Source organism: Lepeophtheirus salmonis, chromosome 3 (assembly GCF_016086655.4).
Source record: "Lepeophtheirus salmonis chromosome 3, UVic_Lsal_1.4, whole genome shotgun sequence".
NCBI classification, from domain to species: domain Eukaryota; kingdom Metazoa; phylum Arthropoda; class Copepoda; order Siphonostomatoida; family Caligidae; genus Lepeophtheirus; species Lepeophtheirus salmonis.
In genome coordinates, this window is record NC_052133.2 from 12430058 (window position 1) to 12450749 (window position 20692).

Genomic DNA, 20692 nt, shown 5'->3' on the forward strand with positions numbered 1-20692 from the left:
CACTAGTACAATGTGAATGTTGAACATAGTATTGGAGTAACAATAATAATATATTAGTTGTAACTTGTAGGACCGATATTTAATATACACACACACACATATACACAAATCTTGTGAGCAAGCTAGAGAGAGAGAGAGAGCGGGAGAAGGGTGGCATTTTGGCGTGGGCCACCTTGAGTGCTTCTGCCCCTCCTTTACCTGTATATACATATAAAAGAATAGAACGAACATACATAATTTTAAATTCAACATAGAATATTTATTATAAAAAGAAGAAAGGCGTGCGTGTAGGTCCGTATTTTGCGCCTGCGACCCTTAATAATTCTCACTGTCTATATGTGAAGTAATTCAAAATAAGGAAAGAAAGAAAAGAAGAAAAAATTATTCTATGGATGTATTCAGTTTTGCTCCCTCCGGGTCACGTAGCTGACTCGCTCGTCTCCGATATTGGTTTCATTTTTTAGTTTAGTTCTAACTGCATACGAGACATTGTCAACTTGGTGTTGTTTTTTTGATAGACAAAATAAATTAATTAGTAATAAGAATTTTGTCAAATAGTGTGGTGAGAGATATTTCCTTTAGCTACAGGTAAGAATACTCATTTTTTTAAAAAAATAACATTGGATTGTTATTCAGTCTTGATAAAAAGGGAAACGACGGCCAACCACTTTTTCCTTCTTCTCTCTAGTTAGTTCTTTATTGTTAGTCTTCCTTCTTTCATTTTCTCTTTTGGTTATTTGGATAACCATAACAAAATAACACAAATGGTTCCAATAATATTAAATCCGACCTGTTGGTTCCTTCCTTCCTTCCTTAATTCCCTCCCAAGTTCATTCCCTTCAAATCCTCACACAGACATTTCAAACTGGATTCAAGAAATCTTTAGATGCTCACTCTCTCAAGTTTCTTTGACCTCATCCTTCAAGAAAACACTTTTTCTTCTTCTCTTACCCCATCCCTCCCTCCCTCCTTCCCTCAACACGAACGACACACATTCTAGGATTGTCAGTACTTTTGTAAAAAGTTCAAAGTCTTTTGAGGAGGAGTATGAAGAGGGGTTGGAAAAGATTTTACATCATATCATATTATTACACAAAAACAATCTTCAACAAGAATCAAGAAGAAAATGGGAAATGTCCAATTTATTTTTGGCATCATATTTCATATACATACATACTTGTGTCAATAGTAGGCATTGCATTCACGTTTCTGGTATGAGTTACAATGCTCAAGAATGTTATCTATATTTAACAACCTTCATTTGATTTATGAGACATTATTTGGCCCCGATAAGGTACATTTCGTATATAGAATATATACATTTATAATTCTTTCATTGTGACAATAGATTTTTGTTACTCTTCAATTTGTGGCGTCTCCCAAAGATCAATTAGAATAGTGTGTCTGAATAAACGGACTATCATTATTTGTTGATGAGTACAAATGTAATCTAGACTCATTTTAGCTTGCTTTTGTCTTGACAACGGACAACATTGATGCCTTTTCATGGAGAGAATAACAGATCATCAATACCTCACATTGAATCCCTTATACTAATCAATAGTTGTAATAAAAGTCACCTCAGGAGATCCTTCTCCTGAGAAGTCTTGTTATAGTATATATACATGACTTAGTAATAGAAGATTCAAGGACTATTTATAATTCTTTTGAGGTATTAGTTCCCTCCGTACCATTATCATATCCTTGAATATCTCTCCCATTATTATATGTACAAAGTACATGTTTTAATTGTCTGTTTTATTAATAAAAAGAGTGGCTTCATAGTTATAGATAATGCTAAGTGTATAATGGGGACTATTCCCCAGGGATGAATCAAAAATAAACAAGGACTCCTCCCAACAAAAGAAGATATAGATTTGGGAGGGACATGTAGTAGTTGGTAATTATTATCTATTCAAATTGATAATTAATTGAAATCTTTTATTTACAATATTATTGGAGGATCTAAGGAATCCAAATTAATTTTGTCTTCTCTTTGTTGGAATGGGAATAAGACGGATGTGATTATTTTAGGAAGTATCTGGACAATGTTTCAAGAAGCTTTATATATATTCTACAGGGCGATCTAGATAAATTGGGGAAATCTTTAAAGGCTTATAACGAACAAAGAACCCTACAATGTTTATTATTTGAAAGCTGCATTTAATTATTGAAAATGAGATCCGCCTTTCTTGATAACCTCGGCCACTCGGTGCCGGAAGCTTTGGCAGTCTTGCAGAGGTACTTTTCTATTGTTCTGGTTTTGCACTTCTAATTTACATTCCCTGGATGGATAAAGTAGCCCAAGGAAGAAATTACAGCTTCTAGAAGACACCGGTTTACAAGGCCAACAAAGTGCAGGATGTCTTACCCACAAAATATCCTCTCTTTTGAAGCCCAGATTTCAGCCCTGAACCCATGCGATTTCTTTCTCTGGTGTAGGACTGAGCATGAAGCCTGTGTCATGTATCATTCGTCTATGGAGGCCCTGTAGAAGTCAATTACCCGTACAATGGCATGGCAAAGTTGGATCTGCACGAGGTGGCACAGGCCTGTCAATGCTTCTGGCTCCGTATGGCCGAGGTTATCAAGAAAGGCGAATCTCATTATAAATAATTGAATGTTATTAAATGTAGCTTTCAAATGATTTAAAAGAAAATGGGGTTACCCCCATCTAGTTCGTTCGCTATAAGCCTTTTAAAGGTTTTTCCAATTTATTTGGACTACCCTGTATATTCAGTAATACAGGGTCTGAATTCTTTGTTAGCTCCAAGCTGTAATACAAATATTTATACAATTAGAATGTGGCATTAGCTCCCTGTATCGTACAACAAACTTAACACATAAAAATTACAATAAAAATAGCTGAGTGCTGTTAAGAAAAGAAGGAGTTTGCTGCTCCATCTCTGACCTACTTTGGATCAAAAGTTGAAAATATAAGAGAAATAGCTTATTTAGAGAACAAGGAACAATTATGTCGTAGTAATAATATATAGTTTCTTAACCCTTTCTCTCTCTCTATCTGAGTGGTGTTTCATTAAGAAGTCTTATTTATGATTTCATTTACTCCTACCCCACCCTAACAAGTTCTATAATCCATATGAAGCACTAACAAACAGTGATAATAAAACAATTATTGAAAGATAATGTCAGATAAAGACATTATCACTATTTATTAAGTACATTCATTTGTATGTACTTTGATTACATAATTAAGTGGCCCTTTTAGATCCATTGCTTTTGATAAAGTAATTTTAGATATGCACCCTGTTAGATGTCTTCGTCCTTAGGGTGGTACACATATATGTACGACCAAAATATGTCGGAAAGGATTTCCATGCAAAGGTCATCAGTTAATTTGACAGGCCCTTAAAGATGGGATGGGACGAAGGGATCCTACCCCCTACATACCTATGGTGGTATACAAGACCTTGTATGTGCTAGTTACAAATATTATTATTTAATTATATAATGATTATAACTTGTGTATGTCTTAAAGGGATAATTAAATGATGATTGAATTAAACATATGAATGTAGGATTCCCTGTCCTTGAACTCTACGAGAGCGATCTATTGATATGTAATTAAGATTAACTCAGCAATTTTCAAATGATTGATAACTGTACAACAAATCCTCTGCTTCTTCCCATTGATCTATTCATGTGAACTGATTCGAATCAACAACGAAATCCTTTTTTATTACCCATTGTTAACCATCTCTTAACAACCCACCGACGTATCGACCAACCCCTTCTCTCTCTCCTTCCTTTGATCATTGATCCGTTAAATTCCTCATTAAAAAATACATATAACAGATGGTCTCTTTTATATTTTTTATTAGTACTATATAATTTTTTCTTAAAAGAAAATTGAATCAAAATCCTGACAAATTTTTATATTTATTAATTTCTTTTGTTTTTTTTTTCTCTCTCTCTGTTGGAGGGATAAATTCAGTTCCTTGTATCCAAGAGATTTATACTTTTATTTTCTTCAAAACTAACTACATTCAATAAATGTTATTTGTACCTTATAATTTTATATAGTCTATAAATAATTATTAGTGATGGGTTTCGGTCTGGAAATCTATCATTTTAATTAATTCGGTCCAACTTGGGCCTGGAGAAGTCTCATAGTAAAATTTGGTCTACAAAAGTACATAATTGGATCTCGATCGGGTACCACGTCATTTTATAAGGGGAAAAAAATCCGACTATGATTTAAATTTCCCTCGATTTCGATCTGGACCGAATTATGGGTCTAGTAAAAATCACTTATGCTGACCGAGTCTCATCACTAATCATGATACATTTTTAGACAGAAATAAAGAGAAAATTCAAAGGATTTTGTTAACATTATAAAATAAATGAGGTCTATTTCTTTGAAATTTTTCAGCATCTCTGATTTGTATTTTTGCACAAAGATCAGCTCTTCTCTATGAAATGCCCGGGATAGAGTCAAGCATGGAGGAGTCTCCTGCAAACCGCATATACACAATGGAACACTATCGCTCCTCTGAGAGCCTCGAAGATAGACACTCTAATGCTTCTTCCACTGAGAGTCAAAGACAAGTTCTTGATAATTATGTGAGGAAGGTAAGAAGAGAATGATGTTGTTTGCCTGTTTGCTTTGATGTTTTTTGCACACCCCTTAGTCCCTCTTATTCTTCTACTAGTTAGTAGTAGATACGTATAAATATACACATTTTTTGCAATGTAATCCTAGATAATATGAAGATAATATTAATATACTCCATGTATTACTAACAGCATGTCTATCAATTTACAATTTAATTAAACAAAAATGAAATTATTTTTCACAAATTAGGTATTTTTCGCAAAATTTATTCTTCTTCCAAGTAGATTAATTCGTTATTTAGTCATGTAATAGCTACGATATACATATAATTTCTTATAGATATTAATTAGTATTGTCACGACATCAATATATTCCATCCTGTTTCAAAATGAGTAATCCGTATTTCGGTGCATTTCCTAATAAAAGCATAGCACAAAAGTGTCCTCAAGGGTATTTCTCACCTAAATGATTTTTGTTTGAAGTAGGGTCAGGGACTAGCTCGGAAGTTTGTGGACTTTTAATTGTATAAATAAAAATAAATTTAACTTCTTCCTTGTTTTATTATGACAATTTTGTTATGAGTGATTAGCTCAGATATTTTGAGGTTACGTCATCGATAAGCCATTTTTTTTGTTTGACGTAGTGGTGTTGGACGTATTGGTTATTTATTTAGTAGTAGTGTTGGATCTGAAAATCCCAAACCCGTTTTGTAAGATGGAAATAATTTTGTGCAAGTTCCGTCTGGATGGATCTCTGAGTAAAAGTCGAAAAGATAAACATCTTCTTTTTTTCAGCAAAGGAAGTTGGTCTACGATTGAAATTTCAAACTGCAAAAAAAAAAAAAAATTGAATATCGTTCCAGATCTCTTAACCTTCATCCCCCCCAAAAAAAAAAAAAAAATCTGTCTCACTCAGAGTTTCAATTCTACTATTTGATATAGTACTCGGCATTACACATCGTATTTTGTTTTTAGATGCCGGCGTTTCTGCTTCTTTTCTCCGAATCAATTGTTTATTTACCCAAATAAGTTATATGATACCATTCCATATAACTTGCAAGAAATATTCATTTATTCATTATAATGCAATATAAAACGAACATTATATTTTTACATGGTCATTATAATTCATTGCCATTACGTAGAGTGTTGGATCGGTCTTCAAAAACTAATAAGACTGCATTCCTTTCAGTCCGATCCTCATAAAATTTGTCAGTCCTAGGACCCGCCCTAATAAGTTTTATGGTAACTACAACAGCTGAAATGGTGTAGTCACTAACACCGTCATTTCAGCTGTTAAATTTTTATAATATACTCTCTACGAAAGGGAAAAGATAATTAGGAAGTCGGTCTTGAGATCGATACAACAGTGTATATATAACAGAGATATTAAAATAGGAAAGAAAAACAACCTCAATGACGTCACAAGGAATCGATTTGACCTTCTGTATGGACGGACAAGTAGGAAAGCACTGGACTGAGCCAAGGTTCTGAATAAGTACCTACATCAAGGGCCTCCATAGGATTATATTTTTTTGTAAGGGCCGGGGCTTGGTTTTTGGATTTTTTTTTGAAAAGAAATCCAAAAACTACAATGTTTGGAGAAAAAATTGAAAAAATAAATTTTATGAAAAAAAAAAATTCAAAATCCTCGGCTATTCACAAAAAAATTTAATATATTAAATTTTTTGGGAAAAAATAATTTAAAAATCCATAGCTATTCACAAAAAATTTCAAAAATCTAGACCTGTTCACAAAAATGAAATTTATTGGGATGGAATAACTAGAAGAAAAATGACTACTCATATTATTTAGGGCTCTGATTTTTTATTCTTGAAAAATAAAAATGTATAATGAAGTTTTACATTTAATTTGTATATAAGTGAGACTCCAGATATATTGGGGAAAAAATTCAAAAATTTCAATTATTAAATTTTTCGGAGGAAAATTTCCAAAAGCCATACATTTTCTCAAAAACTTAAATTTCCAAGAATTTTTTTCAAAAGTCCATAGCTTTTCACAAAAAATGTAAAAATTAAATTTGAAATATAAAATTCTTAGAAAAAAAATCAAATTTAAATTTTTTCAGAGAAATATTTCAAAAGTCCGTATCTATTCACGGGCAATTAATTTTTTTAGAAAAAAAATTGAAAAATTAAATTAAATTTCAAATATTAAATTTTCTAGTAAGAGTCACTAATTCCTATTTTTTTATAACTAATTATAGTCTTTTCAAGTAGTGCTCCATTAGGAAGGAAATAATATCAATATATATGCTATAATAATTCCCTATTCATGCTTAGAAACGCCCAAATTTCTACTTTAATAATAAATATTATTTGTTTGTCTGACTAACTGACTTACAAATTAGGCCCTGCCTCAATAGTTTTTTGTTTTTTCTTCTTCATTATTAAACATTCTTTTTTTTTTTTGGTGGAACAACTGTAATTTTTTATTTCTTTTACTCGATGAAGATGATAGCACCCAAATTTCTCTTCCACAAAGAACACACAAAAATAAATGATAAAATGTCCATTGGAGTAGGTAGAGTGAAGATTCTCAGACTCTCTGTACCTAGGTAGATACTTATAAATACACCACATAGGTGGGCTGTTTTGATAGGAATGAGAATGAATGGAACATAATTAAAATTCCATGCCTAATGTCTGTGAAAACTAACTGCAATATATATGAACTACTCATGAAGGAATCAGTTAATTTTCGTGATGGGGTCTTCTCTATTTTACACCTCTTCCTCTCCAAGAGAGGTGCTGATTCCATATATTCAGTGAGAAGTTTTACACCCATCATACTTAAGGGCGTCCGCGGGGGCATTGAAGGAATTTTTGCTTTTTACAAGTAAATTTAATATAACTTTTTTTTCAATATTTTCATTTTTTTTTTCAAGAATTTAATATTTAAAGTCTGAAGATTTTTTTCCTGAAAATGTTTTTTGTTTTGAACAGGTGTGGATTTGTGATTTTTTTTTCCAAAAAGCTAAATATTTTAAATTTTATTCAAAATAATTTAATATTTTGAATTTTTTCCAAATAATTTAATTTTTTTGTGAATACCTGTGTAATTTTTAAATTTTTTTCGAAAAAATTTAATATTTGAAGCTTTATGTTTTTCTAAAAACTTTATTTGTTGTGAACAGGTAGATTTTTGAAATTAAAAAAAAAAAAAAAATCTAATTTTTTTTCTAAATAATTTACTTTTTTATTAATAGCTTATTTTGGAAATATTTTTCGAAAAAATTTAATAAAAAAAAGTATATATATATTCCTGTGGACACCCCTGATACCTATATAAAGAAAGGCATAAGATGTGTTGTTGAATCGGTCCTAGAACTTCATTCTTATCATTCTTTTTTCAAATCGGTCCCGTCTTTTTCACCATTCATCAGTTCTACAGTACAGCCATCTTTTTATTTTCTTCACTTCTAGTTAGGATTTAAGAAAATAAACACGAAAAATTAATGAATAATAGCTAGAACGTGTAATACTTAAGTATTACACGTTCTAGCCATACACCTCCATCTTTAAACTTCAGGTATCTTGTCTCCTGGGAAGTGGTTATGATAAAACTTTTGAAATGACGTAGTTAGCAACTACGCCATTAACGCTGTTGTAGTTACTATATAAGACTGATAAGGACCGGTCCTAGAACTGACAAAATTAATTAGGATTGATAGACCGATCCAACACATATAAGAGGAGCCAAAAGAGGGATTCTCATAGGTAGTTCAATGCACAAATTATAAATAACCCCAATATACAATTTAAAAGTGAAGGAGTTTCATGCATGAGGTTCAGTGACTTGACTTGTTGGTTATTTCCATGGAGCAGTGATTCCTACGTGGGGCTCCATAATACATAATCCAGTGTCTCTGAGGTAATCAATAAGTGTTTGTTTTTCTCTAATAAATGTATTTGAAAAATCATAGACCCAAATATTCGGGCAAAAATAGCTACCCCTACTCAAAAAATAATTACTTCCAGGAGCTCCGCTTAGTGAAAATGATGGGAATTATTACTGCCATAAACAAAGAAAACATAAATACCTGAAAAGGAAGTTAATTTCCATTGACAGTCGGACATAATTGACCTTCAGTGGGTATATAGAATAGAAAATCATATACCTGCGTCAGTCATTCAAATTGGAGGGGAGGGGGGGGGGGAGAGATTTAAAAACTATTTAAACAATTAAGACCAAAATTTACATACTAATTTGTAGCATTCAAAGTATCAAACTGTCTTACAATGATGTATGTAGTTGATGTAAATTTTTATAAAATTTGTTTTCAATGTATATTTGACGAATGAGATGTTGACACAACCTAATACCCATGATTTGAAACCAAAATTACCTGTGTACATGCGATATTTAAGGTACAGCATTACGTCGCCAAACGGGCAAGAAAAAGGCCACCCTGCACTAGTCTGACTAGTTTTTTACATGCATGTCTGTTCAGGCCTGGTTATAACGCCACATCTATATAGTGTTTGGATTCGTTCTGGAAATTAAACACAAGGTAGTCTGAGACCTAATTAAATTGCTTTAAGAGTTGGCAAAGAGATTTCTTAACAACTTTTTTTTTCCTTTTTCTTTTAAGATAAGAAATTTGTTGAGTATGACCTTTTTTTTTTTTGGAAAAAAGACATTGGTCCAGATAGTTTAAAAAAAAACATCCCTTCAGACCAAACCAAAACAAAAATTCGGTCTTGGACCACAGAGACACAACAACTATCATTTTCTAAAAGTCAACGAGAAGTTTTTGTGTATTCTCTCTAAATAAGTATTAAAAAGCATAAGATAATTCTTTTCACAAATGTCATTACAGGAATACCTTGAGATACGAGCGGGATTCTGAGCAAAAATTTGAAATTACATGCAAAGTTTTATTTCCAAAAAAATAAGCGTTTATCAAGAAGCTGTTTCATACGCAATCTTTAAAAGTTAGTTTTTATGTGATAAAGTAAATGGTTTGAACTTACAAGCTCCGTTCTTGAGGGAATCAAAGTCGTGTGTCGAGGGGTTACTGTAGTATCCTTTTAAGTTTTTTTTATTATCAATTTTTGTCCATTTTTCGGGGGTCAAATCTTGCGCAAGCAAGATTTGATGATGGAATGTTATTTATAATTTTCTTCTGCCTTTTTTATATCTCATATTTACCTATTTTGGGTGATTTCCTGCATATTATTGAATATTTTTATATAAAATATTTGATTATCCGAATGGTTTTTATCATTTTATTTTTGTATCACGCTTTTAAGCACTAACCTTAGATAGATATTCGGTTGATTATGAACAGGTATATTTTTTCCCTTCTCTCTCTTAAATAAAAAAATATGTATGATGGTTATTTATTAAGAGAAAGTTAAGTTAAAATAATCTGCAATCATGTTAAGGAGTCGAGGGGGAGGGGAAGCATGGAATTTTTCTACGTTTATTGAGGATAGTCCTTTGTCAACTAGAACAACTATTATCGACTCGAATGAAATGGTGGGTGAGCTGATTTTCAAAATCGAAAAAATCTGAGTTTCCTTCATATTTACATAGTGAATAAATAGACTTTGCAATTTTCATCACTAAGATAGATGATATAGACATAACTGCAGTTTTCTAACGAATTATCCAATCCTTTGAGTTACTAAAAAAATATTCGCTCATAAATAGTGTTCTGACTGTCCCTATTTATTCGGTCAAGTACTTTAAGTCCTTGGGACGTGTCTTTGAGACTGTCAGACCTAAAACTGATTAAAAAAGAAGAAATAAAGTCGAGTTACGTTATCAAGGACTGAACTTTATATCTTTTTAGTATTGATATTCAGGAATGAACTGAACCGGACCGAGACTTAACAGTTAATAAATAAGGACTGACACATCACTTCTCATAAGTGTTCATAAAGCTAAAAAAATCGCCATAATAGCCTACTTGAAATTTAGGCTGGTAATACAGAATGTGGTTTATTGAATACTAGCAGAGGGTAACTACGTTGCAGTGATAAATAGAAGGGAATAGAAACAAAGAATGAAGGTAGAAGAAAATAGACTGAGAGAGAGGGATGTAGAAAAATATGGAGGGAGAAAACAAGAGGGAAGAAAGAGAGAGAGAGAGAAGGAGAGAGACATAGAAAGAAAGAAGAAAAAATAAGATTTATTTTGGTTAAAAACAGGCCTCTTAGGCACATCATGATATAATATGAACATGCTTGGTTATTTTATACGTTTAATTGGTAAATTTAAGACTGATCTGTTTGACCGTTTTGAATACCATGTGTGATAATACCAAAGAATACTTAAAAATTTGTACAAGATAAATTAGTGAATGGACGATCATGGACATGTATACATATATGTAGGAGAGGATCACTTTTTATGGAGGGGAGTTAACTCGAATATTTGAGACTATGATTTTTTTTTTTAGAAAAGTTTTTTTCTCAATTGAAGGTGGAGAATTGTCCTCGCCTCATTTCTTACACCTATGGATGAGTAAACCTATCATTTCTCCCTCCCATTGTTTAATATATATATTCGAGTCGATCCTTAACGACTCGATTCGGTTGTATCTCGTTGACACAACACTAATTAAGGAAGGAAGGTATTTACATCCATAATCATATATGATTATTTATGGCGATGATTAATTAATTAATTTGTATGTTTCCTATCAGTTAAATATGACACATTTGCTGATAAAATGAGGAAAGGCCTTGTCTTCCTGTTAATTGCCTCCATGATAAAGTCTTATCATAACATTTTATAGCTATTTACAATTTATTCGCAATCTTTTATTTTTCTATGTAGGATCATGAGTTTATACCTACTCGTATGAAAACGATAACGGCCTCCAAACCCGCTGCCAATCCTGGGCAGTTTACTAAAATCCCCTCCAACCCACTTTTACTCTCGGCTCAATCCCAAATGATGAAGGTGGAACAAGTGAAGAAAACCAAGGAAGTCGTTCGGAAAACAGAGGAGGAACCAGATTGGCAGTCTGTAAGTAATGTAAATCTATTATTTTATTTTCAAAATCAGTACATTAGGACAGGGTTTTTCCCCCACCTTTTTCAAATTTATATTACGGGAAAATTTGTCATGCGGTAAAGAAATCCTCTATGCAAAATATTAATGTTCTACCATGCCATAACTAGAGTTAACATGTTTGTACTAATAATAATAAAAAATGTTTAAAAATTAGAAAAGGAAAAACGGTTATAACATGTGGTCTTTCTTCTTTTTTGTTCATTATTTAAGAGGTATTCATTATGATACCTTCTTCCTCTGCAGTAAGCATTCTCGTTTATCTTGGTTGTAAATGTTAAAAAATGCAAAATAAAATATAAATATATATAGTGTTTATAAGCAAAAAAGTCCGATCTGCATCAAATAGCCTAATTGCGGTAAAACCGGAAACGCTATCACAAATTTGTATTTAAATTATCCAAAACTACAATATTAAACATTCAAAATTAGAAATTATTGCATCAGTGACCACACATGTCTCAAGACGAGGTTGGAAGCTTCTGTAAGCTCTGACAATTTCGACAGAATCAACAAAAATCCATTCACGGATAATGGAAGCTGTAGATGATCGTGGCCGGGCTTAGTGTCCTTCCTCTCAATGTTGCCCTAAAAATAATAATCCAGTGGATTCAAATCTGTTGATGATGGTGGCTTTTCTGTGAGAACTTTGTCAAAAGCAACCAGTTTATTCTTGTATTGTGACTATTTCATCTGGATATTTCCAAGCCTCCAAATTCGCTCAGAAATGTCGACTATCCCTGCTATTTCAGAAGGACGAATTTGTGTACAAAGTAAATCTACTACTCAATGCCTTTGGTATTCTCTCTTCGACATTTCTAGATCTAATGGTCTTAAACCAAGGCCAACTGATGTATGTTTTAATTATGCATCCAATCTATTCATAAAAAGTATATTGACCTTTACTTAGGATACAATGTTGGTGGGAAGGAAACTGGACTTTTTTGCTTATAAACTCTTTATATAAATTGAATTATTATTATTATAGCATTTTCCTTGCACCAACGCAATTTTAAATATAGAACGTTCTCCTCTTTATACAGAAAGTCATTTTCTCCCTGCAAAATCATATAACAGGTAGCTGATATTAACATTGGTCTTAATTCAGGTTTACCATATGCCTGGCTCCAGCCTTCTCCTCGTGCTCTTTTTCCCCTTACAAATGTGTCAACTCTAGTTATAACGTAGGAATATACATATTTTTTTTACATTTGTCAGTTAAGAAATTATAAATGTTCATAATTTCCTTCCGCTCTAAAGAATGATGACATATGAAAAAAATTAACAATTATTTTTTTTGGGTTAGAGAAATGTCTATCTTAATTATCTTTTCATTTTAAAGTATCATGTTTAATTTTAATCTGTATTGACTAAATAAAGGTATGCTGCCTTTACAAAAAATGTAAAGGGTTTTTTTCTGCACAACATTTCTGCATTAGACATAATTAAAATTCGAGCAAAGTGGTGGAAAAAAAACTCCCCTAATATATACGCTTAAACTATAAACCCTCTTTAATGTTCCCTTTTTCTCTCTCTGTGTAGAATTTGAATGTTTGGAAGGATCGTCGACGGAAACAGAGTGAGGATGCTCTTCTACGAGTAGCGGAAATCAAAAAAGTGGATGATGATCCCTCCATGGACACTGGCCTAGAGAAAAGAAAGCTGTAAGTTTATGTTTACACCTTGCACTTTATTTTTTAATAATTTAAGGGATATAAGATGTGCGAAACATTGATATGCGGTGTTTTGTGGTTCCATATTTTGGAGTAAATACTGCAGTCCTGTTCAGTTCAATCTTTATATCAGTTCTAAAGCTTATAAAGTTTGGTCCTTAATGACGTCACTGAACTGTATTTCTACTGTTTTTAATCGGTTCTAATACTGACAAACCAAAGTACCGATCTCAAGGACAGATAGGACTGGATCGAATAAATATGGACTGACACAACACTAATGATATGCAATTTTCCCTACTTTATCTAAGGCTCCTCCCTTTTTGTTCAACAACTATCCCTTTATCTAGGGTTTTAATTTTCTTTGTTATGTTCAATAAAACAGAAAACCTATAAATCATTTGGTACAATTTAGAACACTTTAATTATTAAAGAAAAGTGCATAGTATTTCTTTAATAATGAACCAAGTACTAGTCATAATATAATTAGTACAATTGTTGACGCATAACATCTTATTTGGAACGGTAAAGGAGGTTTTTGACCCCAAAAAAATCCTATTTTTTCATTTGAAAATGGCCTATACCACCCCAAAAAAATGACTTGAGAGGCCTCAAACTTTACCAAAGTCCGTTTTTATTGTACCTAGACAAAAACATCTAAAATGAGAGCAGTGGAGTCCTTCCTTTTTTTTTTTTTTCATTTCTACGAACTCATGCCTATAGTTCAGGGTCGGTAACCTTTTGAAAGTAGGGGGGCAAATAACTATGTTGTGTCATGGCATAGGGCCAAACAACTATCGCTGCAAAGTCAGGGTGAATTAGTATGCCTATATTAAGATGATTCTCCATGATAAGATTGCGGTCAAAATTCACTCACGGTCGGGTGGTTGCGGACCTCTGTCTATTTCTGTTTCTTTGTTATTATAACGTTTGATTGTTTTCCAGCAAATGGCCGATGATAATTTATTCAGAGTCGACACTCGAAAGAAGGATTGAATATATAAAATTTTACTCATTGCCCTTTGCTCAGCCTGACCTCATACCTTTCTTCGTGGAGAGGAATGATATCATCCATTAAAGAAAAAAATCCCGAGTTATCCGGACCACCCTGTATATTCAGTACATACAGGGTCTGAATTCTTTGTTGGCTCCAAGTTTTAATACAAATATTTATTCAATTGAAGCTTGCCTTTTTATTTAAATTATACTTGCATATGAAATTAAGTGGCCCAGCCAGGCAATATTAGTACATGAAACTGTTTTAATTTTAAAATATTTTATAAAAAAGGATAGATTTATATGGTTTATCCTTAGAAAATGGTTTCTTCATTTACTCTCCCTTTTCTCTTGTTAATATAGGCCTGAGTTTGTATACTTGCTATTTAAATTTGATTTCCTTTTCTCTAGTAATCCTTGACCTATTAAAAAAGTTATATGTCAAGAGAAGGAAAAAAAAAATCAAGCCAAAATCGTCTCTTTACCAAGTTTAATTTACGTATTAGTGTTACAATTCGATCAATGACTCCTTTTTTAAAAATGATCTAATTCGGTAAGTAGAACAATCCGGCAAGCAAGCTTGAACCCGTTTAAAAAAAAAAAAAATATTATGGATATTCTCAAACTTATTTAGAAATGAGGAACGATGACATCATGCGACGAACTATAGTTAAATCAGTTTTCAATTTAACGTAATATTACGTTCTATATATTTTAAGAATATCTTTTTGCAGTCTAATGCAGTCACATTTCCAAATTTTTGGGATACACTTTCTCAGGACCAATGACATTAGAGTTGATTGTTTAAGTGCATTCAATTTTGTTCCATGGTCTTTGACCAAAATGTAGATTTGTATCTGTATAGAAAAATCAATTAAGACTATAATTGATCATTTCAAGTATATATTTCATTTTATAATCTCCAGTTTGACTCTTGTTAAATGACTTGTAATTTATGAATGTCTTCTGGATTATGGAATGGATGCTCCTTTTTCATGAATGATAGATTAAAAACATCTTTTAAGAAGGAAATAATATATATATATATATTTGTGGCTTTGTGAATGAATGAATGAGTAATGGGAGTAAAAAGCAGAAAAAACCTATGAATCTCTCTCACTTTGAAATATGCATGATAAATTACTTGCATATTTAGGTATATAGTACATTTACTTAAGTATGTAGGTATTTGGGTTCATCTCGGGGGATCTCGGGATTCTGTTTTCCCGGGAGTCAACACTTGTATTCGTACTCGGTCCCTCTAGACAGTCTGAAACCGTGGACTTAAATGTACCTATTATAATTTTTAATACGTAGGCTGCTATATATATTTCTGGCCTAGGCTACACTAAGTGTTGCCAGGTCCAATTTGACATTTCCTTTCGTAAGTTTGACATTTTTGTAGCATAATCGTACTCAAAATGTTTTGACGTATGGCCATCATTTGTGTTGTTTACATTGAGTTGAAAAAATTAATTTGGCAAAAAAATGGAATTAGGTTGTGAACATTTTCGTGCGATCATTTTTCACAACTTACGACGTGGATTATCATGACAAGAGTGTATTGACGAACTAAAATCTTTGTATGGCGATAAAGCACAATCCTATAGCTCTGTGAAAAACTGGTTTAATCAATTCAATCGTGGCCGACGCTCGTTCAATGACTAATTCCGGGAAGATCGTCAGAAACAGCTTTTGTATTTGGAGGACATCTCAAGAATTTGTATATTATTAATACAGTTTTGTTAGCTAAATCTGATGATAAGAGTTCATAGACATAGATCTCAGGATTCCAAAAATATTGAGGTTTAAACTTGTTCCGGATTTAAAATCTTCCCCTGTAGTATCTTATAAGGTACAATTAGTAAATATTCTAAGACTAGCTAGTATTATGAAGTAGTGTTGGATTCGAATATTACTCGAGCCCGAAAAAAATCTCAGCTTTATTAAAGTGGTCAATTATCTAAAAACTACTCAAACTCTTCTGAAATCTTTTTTGGAATATTATACTTTACTTGAACTCCAAAAATCAAAATTATAAACATTGGAGATATGATTTATTTGTTGGATAACTATTTCCGTCAAAGTTCGATCCGTACCACAGGTCTCGTGTTAAAATTCAGTCTTGAAATAAAATTTAGAAAAGACAAGTTTGGACCGAAATATCTATTCAGATCAGTCTATAAATAATCACTTGGAATTGAACTGAAATACCTATTCGATCTCGGACCAAGTCTCAACACACCTAAATACCTATGCTATAAATAATAAATCCCTATTCTCAAGGGACATAATTCAATTTTAAAGACGCTTCTCTCTAATATAAATGTAATTATTAAATTCCATTCCAAGTTCACTGCTATTTATATACATTATTTAAGTGGATATCTTATAAAGGCTTCTCATTTCCCGGGAAGTTATCGTTGAGAGGGGATCCCGGGAAACAACGAGAATCTAAAAAAATATAACTATTTATTTTTATATTTTAAGAAGGAAGAGTATATTTTTAGCTTGTCCTATTCAAGATAAATTATCTATTGTCATTTTCTTCCTTATCAGATTTATTAGGCGTCGACAAACAGATACGCCCAGCTTATTTATTATAGATTTGCTTTATTAATATAGATCATCTTCAGTGTTGCTCATTCTTTTTCATGAGCTCAATCACATGTAGTTACTCAGGGGCGTCCGCAGGATCATATTTTGGGAGGGGTTTGATTTATGTTATTTTTTTTTTTCAAAATTAAATAATTTATATTTAAAAAATCAAATAAAAAGAATTGTCTTGTATAGAGCTTTCTGTAGAGGTGTAACACGTTTCAGTAGCTGTAGACATACCGAAGAAACAACATCAAAGACAAAGAGTCCTTGATTTACTCTGGCGTATTTTCATTTTAAGACAATGAAGGTTGTCGTCGGTGTCTCGGAAAGCACGATTTTGCAGGCTTGAAAATGCAATTTTGCCCGTAATAGGTATGATTTAGATGAAAATATTTCCGAATGAATGGATTTTGATCCAATGGTTTCCATACAGCCAATGGGCCGATGACTTGGAGTCCATAACAACCGTCAAAAGACCTAGCCAAACAAAAATTATGCATGACAACAAGATGGGACCCCCTCCCCTCCCATGAGACTGACAATGCCATCCAAAAATATACTGTTTGGATGTTTTTTGGGAAAAAACAAACAGATTCTGAGACGAGGATGGGCATTAATTGATCATTAAATAATAATCTGTGGCTGCCATAGCTTCTGGTCTCGTTTGAAGAAATGTATTGTAGCAGATAGCCAAAAATTTAGTTATTAATTATTCATGTAACCCATAGAGTTTTTACAAAAGTGAGTTTCTGTTATATTCAAATAATCATTTGAAATAAATATTGTCTGTATCTTCAAAGACGACAAAATGGAAGCCAAATGCATTTTTAAGCTAGAAATTCTTGCACGCTAGAAGACTCCAACTCAGACGTCTGTGTATGACATTAAAAAGCGATTTGAAACCTAAGGAATATTCGCCAGCAAATTGTGGCAAGATTGGAAACGAACAGTAAGAACAAAAGCCATGGTTATCTGTATCAAACATCGCCTTGCTAAAAATCCAGTGAGTACGATTCGTGGCATGGCTAAGAAGATGAATGTTAGCAAGATAACGCTCCGAAGTATGACTTGGGAGAAAAATCAAGAAAAATGTGGAAGAAAAATCTCACGATAGGTCACTAGAGGTCATCTCTAGCCAAGTTTCTTTTTGATGTGTCCAAGAACATGTGGCCTCCCAGCCCACCTGATCATAATCCTTTAGTTTATTCCATCCAACAAGCCTCCGGTTCTGTACGATCTTTTGAAGTCCACCATCAAGGCCTCATTGGTTTATTTCTCAGAAGAATACATGTGACAGGTTTGTGTGGAATTCAGAAAGAGGTTGGAGGCATTCATTGCGACCATATTGAATAATGAATGTCGATTTCAGTTATAAATTTAGTTAGAAGTAAGCTTAATTGTGTTCTTACTGTCTTTTCACAAACTAGTTTTAAATTAAGTTTGAAAAACAATCTTCAGAGCAAGCTGAAATATGATGCATGGGGTATATATTAATACAATTTTCGATAGTTATAATTATTATTAATTAATTACAGCATGTCAAAGTTTTTTATTTCATTTTACAGTTTATTTATGAGCTTCATTAAATAAAACTACTATTACTAAATAATAAAATGCAGGATTTCCCTGTATCCCGAGAGAGAAACCCCCAATATCTACATACATAGTGATGATATAGCTCTATTGTTATTGCTGTTACTATGTGTGACTTGAAACAAAGAAATATTTAAAGGTATAAGAACGACATCGGGTGTATAGAGGGAGACGTCTTTTGACGTACATATTGTCGTGTCTCAGTCAGAAGGAATATTTGTATGTAAATTTTCTGAGTGTTAGAGGATGATGAATAGGTCAAGGTTGCTCACTGCTACCTAGGTACTACCCTCCGCCTCCTCCCATGTATGTACGTCACATAACTATTATAAGTAACACAAATCATATCCTAAATGTATTTTCTTTTTTAAAAGAAAGTTAAATATGTAGAATTTTAACTTGTCAAAATACATTTGTATTTTCTCTTTTAAAAACAGAGTATGTACATTTTTACTTCTGATTTGTATTTTAATGTACAAGGGGGGTTCGTAGGAATATATATATTTATTTTTTTGGAAAAAAATCCAAAAATTATAATATTTTGAAAAAAAAATCAATCGTGTTCCATCTCAAAAGGCTCGCAAGAAATAGGAACTCGACACCATTGGCCAAAGTTTTTATCCATGGGATCACTTGTTTAGACAGGAGTTCTTAGTCCTTGCCGACACGCACCCTCTCTTTTGGTTCAAAAACCATTTCTCTCAATGACCCGAAGGTCATGATGCTGCCCGGAACCTAAATTTTAAAGACATGGGGGCATTACTTCTCTATATGGCCTACCATCTGTCGATCTAGATATTGTGGGATCTGTTGACGTTCCATTATTTCTCATTGGAATAAAAGATGATTCGGTTACCATGGGACTTCAAATCGTTCAGTAATTTTCTTCTGTGAGCAGCCTGGGTGGCTTTCATTTTGTCTGTAAGGATATGTCTTGTAGAGGCAATATGACTTCATCCTCAAGTCAGTTTTATGGTTCTGGAAACTGATTTAGGCCTACAAGGAATCTGTAAGAGCGTTTTTTATCACTCCAGGACTTGTGGGAATTTCTTTTATATACCACCTCCTCCGATCATCGGTTGTAGACGTTGTAGACTGTGCTCTTTGGATACCCGAGCATTTTTTTGATATGCACTAGGCTGTGTCCTGCGCAAGCCAATTCGATGATTGTGTTCCTTCGGGTCTCCTCCATCGTAAATAATTGTTTTAAATTAAAAGTTGCGCTAATAACTTAAAGCTAACGCTCAACCTCTCATTTTAAAATTGAGATAACCGAGTTAAATGTTTCCTTATTCTTAAGAATGTAGTTAAGGTTGGCCTGAATGTACCTGAGCGACCCTGTATATTCATTTTTGTCCGAATAATCTGCCTTATTTGATAGAATATTGCGATGTAAATTTTTTGGCACTAGCTTTTTGGATGTTCTAGGAATAGGCCCATGTTGCAATCTTTTCTGGTCTCACCTACTTATATCCATATGTATGTATATTAATTTTGTAAGATTGCCAAGTTGATGTGACGAGGTGCATAATATTATATTTTTAATAATCATGTTGATAGTAAATTCTGTACACCTGACAGATTATTATTTGAATTTCCTCACGTCATACGTCTGTGTAGGTGTAAGGAACGTGATGATGAGATGTAACAATCGATGCAGAAGTACATATAAGTAACATGGATTCATTTCCTCCTTCTCAAAAAGAACTTCAAAGTGCATTCTATGTATAATGCAGTATCCCTTAACGAAGGCCCATGTTATGTGAAATAGCTTTTATATCTACTTAGTTAGAGAAACAAGGAGCTCCATGACACAAAAGGCGTTGCCTTGAAGACCATATTTGAAATTACAATTATTATGTTAAAGCTTTTTTGATTATATATACAGGGTAGGGTAGCAAAACGTGTACTCGAGAGATGGATTTAGAAATACATCAATAATTTTATATTTTCAATAATAGGGAAAAATATTATGTTAGCAAAACATGTAGACAAGGTTTTTGCAAAACTTTTTTCATTCAATATAGCCACCTTCATTTCAATCACAGGCTTTAGTTGATGATAAACTTGTCCCATCCAGCCACTATGAAGGACTTCAGTGTGTCCATTTTTGGGGGTGAGGTCTTGTTGGTTTCCTTCCTTCCCAAAGTGCCCCATATAGACAGGTCCAGTGGCCTCAAATCAGTAGAAGAAGGGGGCCATATTTC

The 20692-nt window shown here is 32.8% G+C and overlaps 1 protein-coding gene across 10 annotated transcripts in view; it reads left to right on the forward strand.

The window, feature by feature from the left end:
• Positions 1-318: 318 nt before the first annotated feature.
• The window catches only part of LOC121114129 (uncharacterized), a 34900-nt gene continuing 14526 nt past the window's right edge, over positions 319-20692 (forward strand). For 2 of the 10 annotated variants that reach the window (XR_011779206.1, XM_040707988.2), the window contains exons 1-4: positions 328-588; positions 4394-4593; positions 11386-11577; positions 13165-13286. Coding sequence is in view for 4 of the 10 variants with exons in the window: in XM_040707988.2 (XP_040563922.1) it covers positions 4441-4593; positions 11386-11577; positions 13165-13286 (467 nt within the window). In the remaining 6 variants the exon portion in view is untranslated. Of the gene's footprint in view, positions 589-4393; positions 4594-11385; positions 11587-13164; positions 13287-20692 lie in introns of all 10 variants that reach the window. The other 8 variants (XR_011779208.1, XM_040707990.2, XR_011779205.1 and 5 more) reach the window with 7 other exon arrangements.